Genomic DNA, 14,216 nt, shown 5'->3' with positions numbered 1-14,216 from the left:
TTCTACGTCACAGCTGTGAGAGGAGATCGCGGCCATTTTGTTTGCTGTGGGCTGAGATGACGAAGATGTTGGGGAGAAGCTGCTGGGAGCGAGGGTCCGGGGTAAGTATCTGCAGTGCTAGCAGTGATCGCAGCCTGTAATTAGTATTACAGTACAGGCTGCCATCACTGCCGACCTGCACTGTCTTGCTGAAAGCTTCCTCCCTCAGTCCAGGGGCCAGAAATCCCCCAGCAGCAGCAGCGTGTCTCCCTGTACATGGAGCGTTATGTCTGCTGCTTCTCTGTGCAGCACTGATTTGCGGCTGGAGCCTGGATGTGTTGCACCTCATCACACTCACACAGTGACTGTAGGTGCAGCCTGGAGTCCGTGTTTCTAAAAATAGAGCAACTCTCTGCAGCCGGGGATCCCTGGGTGGTTACAAGGGGCGGCACCCAGGCTGGCCAGTAATGGTTAACCCTTCGCTGCCTGCTGTGCATGGTGCAGGAAGATCAGTGTGCAGGCAGGCAGCAGTCTGGGGGCTTCACCTATGGATCAGGTGAAAGGTCTGCACAGTGTAAAGAGGTGGGCTATGGTTGGCACAATAATATTGTTCTAACACTTGGGCTATGGTTGGCACAAGGAAGCAGACCCCAGGGGGTGATGACACTCAGCAAGCTCTAGCTGCTGTGTCACTACAAGTCCCAGTATGCCAGGACTGAGCTCCTAAGTGTTGTAGTCCTGCAGCTCCTCAGGTCTCCTGCCTGATCTTCCTACTATACATTCCAGAGCAGAGGGCAGGTGGCAGCAGTCTGAGACTAGTGATCCAGGGAGCAGAAGAGGAAAGACTGTGGCTGGGCCCTGACACCCACACTAAGCTCACTGACACCCACCCCATGCCCCCTGACACCCACCCCATACTCCCTGACACTCACCCCATGCCCCCCTGACACCCACCCCATACTCCCTGACACTCACCCCATGCCCCCTGATACCCACCCCATACTCACTGACACTCACCCCATGCCCCCTGATACCCACCCCATACTCCCTGACACCCATCTCGTGCTCCCTGAAACCCACCTCAATCTCACTGACACCGCAAGCCTCGTGTCTTTCAGGACAAGCTGTGAGGATCGTCACCAAGGGCGTACATACAAATCATAGGGCGACAAAGCATATGGTCTAGTTGCCCCCCCCCCCCAAAAAAAAAAATAAAAAAATAAATAAATAAATATAATAATTGTGGGGGTCACAGAAGGGCATAGCTCACAACTTTCCTGCCTTTGCATAATAAATATACCACCAAATATATTTATTACATAATACTGCCATATAGGTCATACATAATGCCGCCATATATATTTTATAACATAATACTCATAAAGACCACACATTTTACCTCCACATATATTTATTACATAGTACTGCCATATAGGTCATACATAGTGCCGCCAGATATATCTATTACATAATACTGTAATATGGACCGTACGTAATGTTGCCATATATATTTTTTACATAATGCTGCCATATAGATCAAACATAATATTGCTGGATATATTTATTACATAAAACTGCCATATAGATCACACATGATGCCACCATATAATGTATATTTTTAACATAGCACTGCCATATAGACCACACTTGATGCCGCTAATTATTATGTGTGACCTGTATGATGGCATTATGTGTGATCTATATGACAGTATTATATGTGATATGTATGGTTGTATTATGTTTGATCAGTATGGTGCAATAATATAAGAACTATATGACGGGATTATATGAGAACTATATTGTGGGATTATGTGTGATCTATCTATGTGGCAGTATTATGTGAGAATTATATGGTGGTTTTATGTGTGATCTATATGGCGGTATTATGTGTGATCTATATGGTGGCATTATGTGAGAACACTATGGCAGTATTATCTTCAGAAAGCGGACCCATTCTATGGTGGTTCTGGTTGAGCACCTGCACGCGGGTCTGGGGTAACAGAGGGGGCAGCATGACCTCCAGTTAGGTGCAGTCAGGGCTGGTGAGGCAGCTGAAGAGAGGGGTCTCATTTTTATCGTTACTATATGGCTACATTTCCTTCCCAGCGTCACCCCGTACTTCGCCTGTCGTCTCACTTTCACACATCGCCAGGACAGGATGGAGAAGACAGGATCTGAGGAGGGGAATAGGGTCTTTGCATGCAATGTCTGGATCAGAACAGGCCATCAATCCGCAGAAATGTTTCCTGGATTTCTGTGGAGCAGACGGTCCATCCATGTGTATAAAAGACAGCGCTCTATGTACAATCCCTGGCTGCTCTGCGCACTGAACATGGTGCCCCCATAGACCAGCACATTGCTCTCCTGAAATACTCTGTGCTGCTGTCACCCTGCTCCCGCCACCATATATCTCCCAGAATCCTTGCTGCCTGCCATCCTCGGTGACTGTCTACTTGTCAGTATAAGGCTGCCATCACACGTTCAGTATTTGGTCAGTATTTTACATCAGTATTTGTAAGCCAAAACCAGGAGTGGGTGATAAATGCAGAAGTGGTGCATATGTTTCTATTATACTTTTCCTCTAATTGTTCCACTCCTGGTTTTGGCTTACAAATACTGAGGTAAAATACTGACCAAATACTGCTAGTGTGACGGCAGCCTTACTCTGCAGTCACCAACAAAATGGCTGCTCACTGTGTTCCTGAATCTCATCCTCTCTTATCCCTTAGCAAACACCCAGAAGGGGAGGAGAGGAGACATCACACACGTCAGCAGACTCCGCCCATAATTACTGCAGTGCTGTAATGTGAGCTAGTTGTACACTAGGTTTTTGTCAAATTTCAGTAGCTGCTCCCCCTAGTGTTTAAAAGTGGAAATGCCAAACCTTTTAAAATTATTTTTCATATTTTACTAAATTATAAACAAATGAAAATATTTTTTAAGAAAATGTAAACATTAATTCTTTACAATTTTTCAATTGCTGGAAAAAAATTTTTTTTGATGGCACCTTCCCTTTAAGAGAAGATGAAGGACCACTCTGAAAATTATGTTACTCTTTTTAAAAAGGAATAACAGAATCCTTTCCAAAGAGAGAAAATTGATTAAATTTTAGGAATTAAAACTCAGGTGGTGATTTTTCTGTCACTTACTCAGGCCTTTTGATCCCATGTCGTCAGGGACCTCCTGTAGTCCCAGAGAGCAAACAAAAATAAAGAAATAATCACAGAGAAAACACTTGTCAGTAAAATATACACAAATGGCGCTACATAAAAAAGGCATTCCCAAGTTCAGGAAAAGGTACCGTAAAAATCCAAAACAATTTGCCTCATTACTTCAAAGGTTCAAAGCATTTTAAATATGATACCTGAACGTAAATCTTTACATATATTGGTTACTACTTTGCCTGATCGTTATTACCTTATATGATACAGTGCATGCTTTAGAGAAAGAGCCAAGAAACCTGTTACTTTATGCAGTTAGAAGAGTCATTCACCAATATTCCCAGCATGCCCTGAAACTTTAAGGTAATCTTCTGCTGAAATCAAACACCAAATACTGTTCTTGAAAATGCCTCATTTGTAACACCCTAATACAGGCTAGCAAATCTTTCTCCAGCTTGGCCCATTATATCACATACTTACGGTCAACATCACTGGTTTCCATCTCACTCTGGTCCTTGTTCTTGTAGAATGGGAATTTTCGGGAAAAGAGGTTCTTTTTACGCTTGTCATTGAATGACTGCTGAAGAAAAGGAGGGGCAAAACAAAGGATGTCTAATGTCCATGTGTACAATTGCCCCACCCTAGCAGAACTGTGGATGCTGACCAATGGTTCGATAACATGTAGCTTAAAACTCAAGGGTATCACAAAAATATTGCAATGAACAACACATATCCAGTATGGATAGCATTTAGGAACTCAAAAGGAGTCAGTAAACTACATCTCAAATTCAAAATGTCGACCTTAAAAAAACAAATTAACCCCCCCAAAAGAAAAAAAACAACAACAAAAAAAACTAATTATTTCTTCATTAATTGTGTTTGGGATGTTTTATAATAATTTTTAGCTGGCCACCTCATTACATGGCCTACATGTCATTTATGCAACATTATCAACATTCACTTTTCCTAAGTTTTTTTTTTTTTTATATGTAATAAACATTTTTGTTTCTTTGTATGACTTGTGTCATCAGTGGATGCAGGCTTACCAGAATGTAAAGACAGGAAGTATCGGTGAAACATAACTATTTAACACCATTATCTGGCATGAGTTAACTCAACCCAGTACTTCCATGGAAGATGGAGTTTTGTTTGGAAGGTCTGGAGACAACTGGATAAGGTTACAGTAAGGGTTCAATAACTGAAGGCTGTAGGGTGCCAACACTCCTGATTGTTCCATTGCAATGATCCCATTAATTTTTAAACGACAAGTATATTGATCTGGTCTATCCATCAACAGAAAAAAAAGGAATAAGACAAAACAAAGATAGGAAGTATACGGGCAGTTACTGGAGAGCTGTGTTAGTTCACCACAAGTTACACAATAGTGATATCAAAGTGTAAAGCCATCAGGAATCCCATAAGGAAGGTGGGAAAGAAGCATAAGATAATGCATCAGTGAACAGTTAGTGGTAGGTGACTGTAAATGTAAGGTCCCCTCGCCTGGCACCACTACAGATCGTGAACATACACAGGTAAGCGGTGATGACAACTAAAGCTATGAGATCAGATGTAATGTAAGCTATAGCAACCGGATGCACAATGATCGGTAATGCCTATGTTAATTAATAGTGATGAGCGAGCGTGCTCTTGATATCGTGTTATGCGAGCATGATCAGGTGTTATCCAAGTATCTCGGGCATGCTCAAGTAATATGTTTGGGTCTCTGTGGCTGCATGATTCGTGGCTGTTAGACAGTCGCAACACATGCAGGGATTGCCTGTTTGTTAGGGTATCCCTGCACGTGTTGCAGCCATCGAACAGCCGCGAATCATGTAGCTGTGGGGACTCGAACACGCCCGAGATACTCAGATTATTTCCTACCTACATTGCTTCACATGGTGTGTGTCCGTACAATAGGGTGTTTCTGGTTTCTGAGTGATGAGGGTCTTTATTGGCCAATAACGAACAGAGAAGAAAAGTGATGGCTGCTAGATGATGCTTCTTGTGTTGTGGCTCTTTCAGTGTCAAGCTTACTTTGGCTTCTGTTGTTCTGCCTCTAAACATTAGCATTGTTACATACACCTGGACATGAATAGTGACACCCAGAAAGCCAGTGCTGCTTATTTTAGAACTGTATTCATGTAACCAGCGCCAACATATTACACAGCACTGTACAGATATTGACAATAATCCCTGTGCCCATTGGGGACCAACAATCAATATTCCATAATGATCCTATCAGTATGTTTTTTTGGAGTGTGATAGGCAAATGGAGGAATCCTACACAAACATGGGGAGAATATACAAATTCCAAAAAAATGTTTCACTTTAGGGGATTACTAATTTTTTGGAAGAATAATTATTTGAGTTATTTTCTATCACTAAGTTAGGGGATAACTTACTGATTGCTGAGGATTCAATCGAGAACAGAGCTCAGTCTTGAACACAGCAGAGGAATGCAAGCTCGGATTATGCTCCATTAATTGTTCATTGGTCTGCTGGGAATAGAATACAGCACTCCACTTTGTCTGTCAGTCCCAAAGGGAATTCATGGGCAGAGTTCAAGCATGCGCTCCTTAGCTTCATTTAAGATGGGACTGCAGAACCCTGTTCTTGGGGTTCCACGGCCCCGATTTTGGGGATAACTTGCCAATTGCTGGGTGGTCCAACCACTTGGATGAGGTATAACTTTTTTTGAATAACCCTTTGCTCAATTCCAAACTCAGTGCCTCTTGTGAGGGTTTTAATCACCATCATGCAACTTATGGAGAAGAAAGGTCTATTTTTCAATTTGCAAACAAAGGGGTCATGCTGCAAGCAATGAACACACTTATAGAATACTAGCTGTACTACCCGGCTTCGCCCGGGTTAATGACTGCTGTTAGCAAAATAGAATGTGTTAACAAAAATTTATTCTGCACACAAAAACCACAAAACAAATAGATAGAAATGTAATTATTAAAAGGCAAAAACTAAGCAAATAGAAGCATTTCACAACATATATTAGCTTTGTTATACTGAGAATGTCTTTGTTGCCTATATTAACCAATCAGAGCTCAGGTTAATTAACTGTAGCAAAATAGAAGCTGAGCTGTGATTGGTTGCTATTGGCAGCCTGATAAATCCCCAGCCAACAGGAAGCCCTCCCCCCTGGCAGTATATATTAGCTCACACATACACATAATAGACAGGTCATGTGACTGACAGCTGCCGTATTTCCTATATGGTACATTTGTTGCTCTTGTAGTTTGCTTATTAATCAGATTTTTATTTTTGAAGGACAATACCAGACTTGTGTGTGTTTTAGGGCGAGTTTTATGTGTCAAGTTGTGTGTGTTGAGTTGCGTGTGGCGACATGCATGTAGCGACTTTTGTGAGATGAGTTTTGTGTGGCGACATGCGTGTAGCAACATTTTGTGTGTTGAGTTGCATGTGACAGGTTAGTGTAGCAAGTTGTGTGCAGCAAGATTTGTGCATGGCGAGTTTTGCGCGTGGCGAGTTTTATGTGTGGTGCATTTTGAGTATGTGCAAGTTTTGTGTGAGGCAACTTTTGCATGTGGTGCAACTTTTGTACATGTGGCAATTTTTCTGTGTGTGCAAGTTTTGCATGAGGTGAGTTTTCCATGAGGTGAGTTTTGCACGTGTGGCGAGTTTTGCGTGAGCCTAGTTTTGCATATGGCGAGTTTTGCATGTAGCGAGTTTTGAGTGGTGACTTTTGTGTTTCGACTTTTATGTGGCGAGGTTGGTGTGTGTGTGTGGTGAAATGTGTGCTGAGGGTGGTATATGTGTTCAAGCACGTGGTAGTGTGTGGCGCATTTTGTGTTTGTGTTCATATCCCCGTGTGTGGTGAGTATCCCATGTCGGGGCCCCACCTTAGCAACTGTACGGTATATACTCTTTGTCGCCATCGCTCTCATTCTTTAAGTCCTCATTGTTCACATCTGGCAGCTGTCAATTTTCCTCCAACACTTTTCCCTTCACTTTTTCCCCATTATGTAGATAGGAGCAAAATTGTTTGGTGAATTGGAACGCGCGGGGTTAAAATTTCACCTCACAACATAGCCTATGACGCTCTCGGGGTCCAGACGTGTGACTGTGCAAAATTTTGTGGCTGTAGCTGCGACGGTACAGATGCCAATCCCGGACATACACACATACATACATACACACATTCAGCTTTATATATTAGATATACCTGTATGTAATCTCCTGTATATAGTATATACCTGTGTGTCATCTCACCTATATATAGTATATATCTGTGTGTCATCTCCTGTATATAGTATATACCTGTATGTCATCTCCTCCTATACATAGCATATACCTGTGTCATCTCCTCCTGTATATACTATATACCTGTAGGTAATCTGCTCCTGTATATAGTATATACCTGTGTGTCATCTCCTCCTGTATATAGTATATACCTGTATGTCATCTCCTCCTGTATGTAGTATGTACCTGTATGTCATCTCCTCCTCTATATAGTATATACCTGTGTGTCATCTCTCCTGTATATAGTATATATCTGTGTGTCATCTCCTCCTGTATATAGTATATACCTGTGTGTCATCTCCCCTGTAAATAGTATATACCTGTGTGTCATCTCCTGTATATAGTATATAGCTGTATGCCATCTCCTCCTGTATTAGCCCTCGTTCACACGTTATTTGGTCAGTATTTTTACCTCAGTATTTGTAAGCTAAAATGGCAGCCTGATAAATCCCCAGCCAACAGTAAGCCCACCCCCTGGCAGTATATATTAGCTCACACATACACATAATAGACTGGTCATGTGACTGACAGCTGCCGGATTCCTATATGGTACATTTGTTGCTCTTGTAGTTTGTCTGCTTATTAATCAGATTTTTATTTTTGAAGGATACCAGACTTGTGTGTGTTTTAGGGCGAGTTTCGTGTGTCAAGTTGTGTGTGTTGAGTTGCGTGTGGCGACATGCATGTAGGGACTTTTGTGAGATGAGTTTTGTGTGGCGACATGCGTGTAGCAACTTTTTGTGTGTCGAGTTGCATGTGACAGGTTAGTGTAGCAAGTTGTGTGCAGCAAGTTTTGCGCATGGCGAGTTTTGCGCGTGGCGAGTTTTATGTGTGGTGCCTTTTGAGTATGTGCAAGTTTTGTGTGAGGCAACTTTTGCATGTGTTGCAACTTTTGTGCATGTGGCAATTTTTCTGCGTGTGGCAATTTTTCTGCGTGTGCAAGTTTTGCGTGTGGCGAGTTTTGCACGTGTGGCGAGTTTTGCATGTGGAGAGTTTTGCGCGTGGCGAGTTTTGAGCGGCGACTTTTGTGTTTCTACTTTTATGTGGCGAGGTTGGTGTATGTGTGGTGAAATGTGCACTGAGGGTGGTATATGTGTTCGAGCACGTGGTAGTGTGTGGCGCATTTTGTGTGTGTGTTCATATCCCCGTGGTGGTGTGATTATCCCATGTTGGGGCCCCACCTTAGCAACTGTACAGTATATACTCTTTGGTGCCATCGCTGTCATTCTTTAAGTCCCCCTTGTTCACATCTGGCAGCTGTTAATTTGCCTCCAACACTTTTCCTTTCATTTTTTCCCCATTATGTAGATAGGGGCAAAATTGTTTGGTGACTTGGAAAGCGCGGGGTTAAAATTTCACCTCACAATATAGCTTTGACGCTCTCAGGGTCCAGACGTGTGACTGTGCAAAATTTTGTGCCTGTAGCTGCGACGCCTCCAACACTTTTCCTTTCACTTTTTCCCCATTATGTAGATAGGGGCAAAATTGTTTGGTGAATTGGAAAGCGCGGGGTTAAAATTTCACCTCACAACATAGCCTATGACGCTCTCGGGGTCCAGACGTGTGACTGTGCAAAATTTTGTGGCTGTAGCTGCTACGGTTCAGATGCCAATCCCGGACATACATACATACATACATACATACACACACACACACATTCAGCTTTATATATTAGATTGTACTTACGTGCACGCACGCACGCTCCCTGGACATCCGGACCACATTATTCTAAAGGTAATATATTAAGCTCAGCCATGTTGAGGTGTGATCATGATGGGTAATGGTGATTTACAGAGGACTGGCTTTGTTGATATATTGGTAAATGTAGTATGATTGAGAGAGGCCAGCTACTAGTATTATAGACCCAGATAGATGCCCAGGGAGGCGTGCTCCCTTATTTTGTGCACAGCATTTCTAGGGTTATGGTTATGTTTTTCATTCCCTTTCACTTAGGTTTGTAAATTTTAAACAATAAAAATTTTGTATTTTTTGACTAATTGGGACTAAAGTATCATCTTTTACATGGTGGTATTGTGAACGTTCGTGATGATAGGTCACACTGTCCTCTGCATTGATGGGTATCTGGTTTTGAAATTATGATTGTTTATAATATGCAGATACGCCTGATAAGTTATTATTTATGTATTGTACTTATGTATATACTAGCTGTACTACCCGGCTTCGCCCGGGGTAATAACTGCTGTTAGCAAAATAGAATGTGTTAACAAAAATTTATTCTGCACAAAAAAAAACACAAAACAAATAGATAGAAATGTAATTATTAAAAGGCAAAAACTAAGCTAATAGAAGCATTTTACAACATATATTTCAACACCAGAGATATTCCACACAGATTTAACTAAATTGGCCAAGTAATGTGAAGTAATCTTCTACTACTTATTCGAGAGCCTTTTGATAAACGACATTCTTAGTTTTTCCTTCAGGTGCAAAGACAAACAGATTTTTGGCTGTTCCAACTCTTGAACAGGCCACATAAAGTTGACCATGAGAAAAGCATGGAGATTGTAAATCTAAGCTAGCTGAAGAGCCCGGCGTTGCCTGGGCACAGAAAATATCTGTGGTTAGTTATAGCACCTCACTTCTCTTATTTTCCCATCACGCCTCTCATTTTCCCCATCACATCTTTCATTTTCCCCCTCACATCTCTCATTTTCTCCCTCACACCTCATTTTCCCCCTCACTCCTCTTATTTTCCCCCTCACTCCTCTCATTCCCCCCTAACACTTGTCATTTCGACCTCACATCTGTCATTTTCCGATCACTCCACTATTTTCCCTCACTCCTCTCATTTTGCACTCACACCTTTTCATTTTCACCTCACACCTCATTTTCACCTCAGTATATACAGGTTTGTCATCTCCCTTATATATAGTATACACCTGTATGTCATCTCCTGTATATACAGTAGTATATACCTGTATGTCATCTCCCCTGTATATAGTATATACCTGCTGTGTGTCATCTCCCCTGTATGTAGTATATACCTGTATGTCATCTCCTCCTATATATAGTATATACCTGTATGTAATCTCCTCCTGTATATAGTATATACCTGTGTCATCTCACCTATATATAGTATATATCTGTGTGTCATCTCCTCCTGTATATAGTATATACCTGTATGTCATCTCCTCCTATACATAGCATATACCTGTATGTCATCTCCTCCTGTATATACTATATACCTGTAGGTAATCTGCTCCTGTATATAGTATATACCTGTGTGTCATCTCCTTCTGTATATAGTATATACCTGTATGTCATCTCCTGCTGTATGTAGTATGTACCTGTATGTCATCTCCTCCTCTATATAGTATATACCTGTGTGTCATCTCTCCTGTATATAGTATATACCTGTGTGTCATCTCCTGTATATAGTATATATCTGTATGTCATCTCCTCCTGTATTAGACCTCGTTCACACGTTATTTGGTCAGTATTTTTACCTCAGTATTTGTAAGCTAAATTGGCAGCCTGATAAATCCCCAGCCAACAGTAAGCCCACCCCCAGGCAGTATATATTAGCTCACACATACACATAATAGACTGGTCATGTGACTGACAGCTGCCGGATTCCTATATGGTATATTTGTTGCTCTTGTAGTTTTTCAGCTTATTAATCAGATTTTTATTTTTGAAGGATAATACCAGACTTGTGTGTGTTTTAGGGCGAGTTTCGTGTGTCAAGTTGTGTGTGTTGAGTTGCGTGTGGCGACATGCATGTAGCGACTTTTGTGAGATGAGTTTTGTGTGGCGACATGCGTGTAGCAACTTTTTGTGTGTCGAGTTGCATGTGACAGGTTAGTGTAGCAAGTTGTGTGCAGCAAGTTTTGCGCATGGCGAGTTTTGCGCGTGGCGAGTTTTATGTGTGGTGCCTTTTGAGTATGTGCAAGTTTTGTGTGAGGCAACTTTTGCATGTGTTGCAACTTTTGTGCATGTGGCAATTTTTCCGCGTGTGCAAGTTTTGCGTGTGGCGAGTTTTCCATGAGGTGAGTTTTGCACGTGTGGCGAGTTTTGCATGTGGAGAGTTTTGCGTGTGGCGAGTTTTGAGCGGCGACTTTTGTGTTTCGACTTTTATGTGGCGAGGTTGGTGTATGTGTGGTGAAATGTGCGCTGAGGGTGGTATATGTGTTCGAGCACGTGGTAGTGTGTGGCGCATTTTGTGTGTGTGTGTTCATATCCCCGTGGTGGTGTGGTGATTATCCCATGTCGGGGCCCCACCTTAGCAACTGTACAGTATATACTCTTTGGCGCCATCGTTCTCATTTTTTAAGTCCCCCTTGTTCACATCTGGCAGCTGTTAATTTGCCTCCAACACTTTTCCTTTCATTTTTTCCCCATTATGTAGATAGGGGCAAAATTGTTTGGTGAATTGGAAAGCGCGGGGTTAAAATTTCACCTCACAACATAGCCTATGACGCTCTCGGGGTCCAGACGTGTGACTGTGCAAAATTTTGTGCCTGTAGCTGCGACGGTTCAGATGCCAATCCCGGACATACATACACACACACATACATACACACATTCAGCTTTATATATTAGATGCAAATCTGTTGAAGAAATAATTATTTTCTATGAAGGAATAAGCCATTGGTTGCTTTAGCTTACATTACAGAAACTGAGCATTGATGGTATTATATTGACCAGGAATCACTGTAGCCCAAGAATTTAGTGATGAGGATAGAAAATTTACAGGAATAAAACCCGATTGACCTCTCCATGTTAGAAAAGGTAAATAAATCTTTTCACTGAAGCTTTGATGATGTACCTATTAAATTAATATTAAACGTGTAAAGATATGTCAGTCTGTATTTTAGAATTCTGATTTCTATTGTCAACGTAAGCAAATAACTAGTGTGGCACTAAGGAAAAGATGAAGAAGAAAAAAGTTGTTTTATAAAAAGAAAAAGCAGTACTCTATCAATGGCAAGCGTATTTTAAACTCATTTCATGCATTTTGGGGTGCAGTGTTAGTACACAGTCTGTGTACAACAGTTATACATTCAAAGAACAAGGACATCATTTAGTAAATTGAGTTAAAAAGTTCAGTCACTCTTATTGCATGCTCTCAAAGCAAGTTTTACAGCATTACACAACTTATATCTAACACTGAAACACTGTTCTTAAAATACACAAACATGCATAGAGATGACACAAATAGTTTATCATTTGTTATTTTACACAAACAAGAAACCATGTACACCAAGCATTATAAAATATGAAGGAATAATTCACTTCCGTGGAAGAAAAGTTTTTTTAAAAAGTTTTCACAATCAACACCACCTTAATTTTACCAAAATTAGATGTCTGTGAAAAAAGTCTAAGTATAGACTGTGATATATGGACTGGCCTATGAACTCGCCAATCGAACTTAGCCTATGATAGGACGGTGAGCCAGTTCAGTTTGGGTTGGGAGACCTGTGGACAGTATGTACATTACGGTCCGTACACAGACCCAGTTTCAAGAACATCTGAATTCAGTTTGAGGCCTCAGTCAATCGTCCATTTTTCATATACATGTTTGATCTGTGCTTTTTTAGGTATAGAACACATATCCATTATAGTCTATAACATTACAAGACAGATAGCAGTTCATGTATGTCTCCATGTTTTTTGTGGCCCATATGTCCGTGAAAAAAATCATGGAAACAAATCGGCCTTTGATCTTGGTCATGAATCAAAGTCACCCATGGTGAAAATCACGAAGAACACACTGATGCCATGGGTAGATGAAACTTTGTAATATACAGTACAGACCAAAAGTTTGGACACACCTTCTCATTTAAAGATTTTTCTGTATTTTCATGACTATGAAAATTGTACATTCACACTGAAGGCATCAAAACTATGAATTAACACATGTGGAATTATATACTTTACTTAAAAAAGTGTGAAACAACTGAAATTATGTCTTATATTCTAGGTTCTTCAAAGTAGCCACCTTTTGCTTTGATGACTGCTTTGCACACTCTTGGCATTCTCTTGATGAGCTTCAAGAGGTAGTCACTGGGAATGGTCTTCCATCTTGAAGGAGTTCCCAGAGATGCTTAGCACTTGTTGGCCCTTTTCCCTCACTCTGCGGTCCAGCTCACTCCAAACCATCTCGATTGGGTTCAGGTCTGGTGACTGTGGAGGCCAGGTCATCTGGCGTAGCACCCCATCACTCTCCTTCTTGGTCAAATAGCCCTTACACAGCCTGGAGTGTGTTTGGGGTCATTGTCCTGTTGAAAAATAAATGATGGTCCAACTAAACGCAAACCGGATGGAATAGCATGCCGCTGCAAGATGCTGTGGTACCATGCTGGTTCAGTATGCCTTCAATTTTGAATAAATCCCCAACAGTGTCACCAGCAAAGCACCCCCACACCATCACACCTCCTCCTCCATGCTTCACGGTGGGAACCAGGCATGTAGAGTCCATTCGTTCACCTTTTCTGCGTCACACAAAGACATGGTGGTTGGAACCAAAGATCTCAAATTTGGACTCATCAGGCCAAAGCACAGATTTCCACTGGTCTAATGTCAATTCCTTGTGTTCTTTACCCCAAACAAGTCTCTTCTGCTTGTTGCCTGTCCTTAGCAGTGGTTTCCTAGCAGCTATTTTACCATGAAGGCCTGCTGCACAAAGTCTCCTCTTAACAGTTGTTGTAGAGATGTCTGCTGTTAGAACTCTGTGTGGCATTGACCTGGTCTCTAATCTGAGCTGCTGTTAACCTGCGATTTCTGAGGCTGGTGACTCAGATAAACTTATCCTCAGAAGCAGAGGTGACTCTTGGTCTTCCT

The 14,216-nt window shown here is 41.6% G+C and overlaps 1 protein-coding gene across 26 annotated transcripts in view; it reads right to left on the bottom strand.

The window, feature by feature from the left end:
- DLG1 (discs large MAGUK scaffold protein 1) overlaps positions 1-14,216 on the bottom strand; it is a 389,579-nt gene that overhangs the window by 66,653 nt on the left and 308,710 nt on the right. For 14 of the 26 annotated variants that reach the window (XM_077290376.1, XM_077290381.1, XM_077290384.1 and 11 more), the window contains one exon: positions 3,129-3,162. In XM_077290376.1, coding sequence (XP_077146491.1) covers positions 3,129-3,162 — 34 coding nt within the window. Of the gene's footprint in view, positions 1-3,128; positions 3,163-3,620; positions 3,721-14,216 lie in introns of all 26 variants that reach the window. The other 12 variants (XM_077290372.1, XM_077290374.1, XM_077290377.1 and 9 more) reach the window with 2 other exon arrangements.

Source organism: Ranitomeya variabilis, chromosome 2 (assembly GCF_051348905.1).
Source record: "Ranitomeya variabilis isolate aRanVar5 chromosome 2, aRanVar5.hap1, whole genome shotgun sequence".
NCBI classification, from domain to species: domain Eukaryota; kingdom Metazoa; phylum Chordata; class Amphibia; order Anura; family Dendrobatidae; genus Ranitomeya; species Ranitomeya variabilis.
Note: the sequence above shows the minus strand (reverse complement) of the source record. Positions and strands in the feature narration are given on the sequence as shown.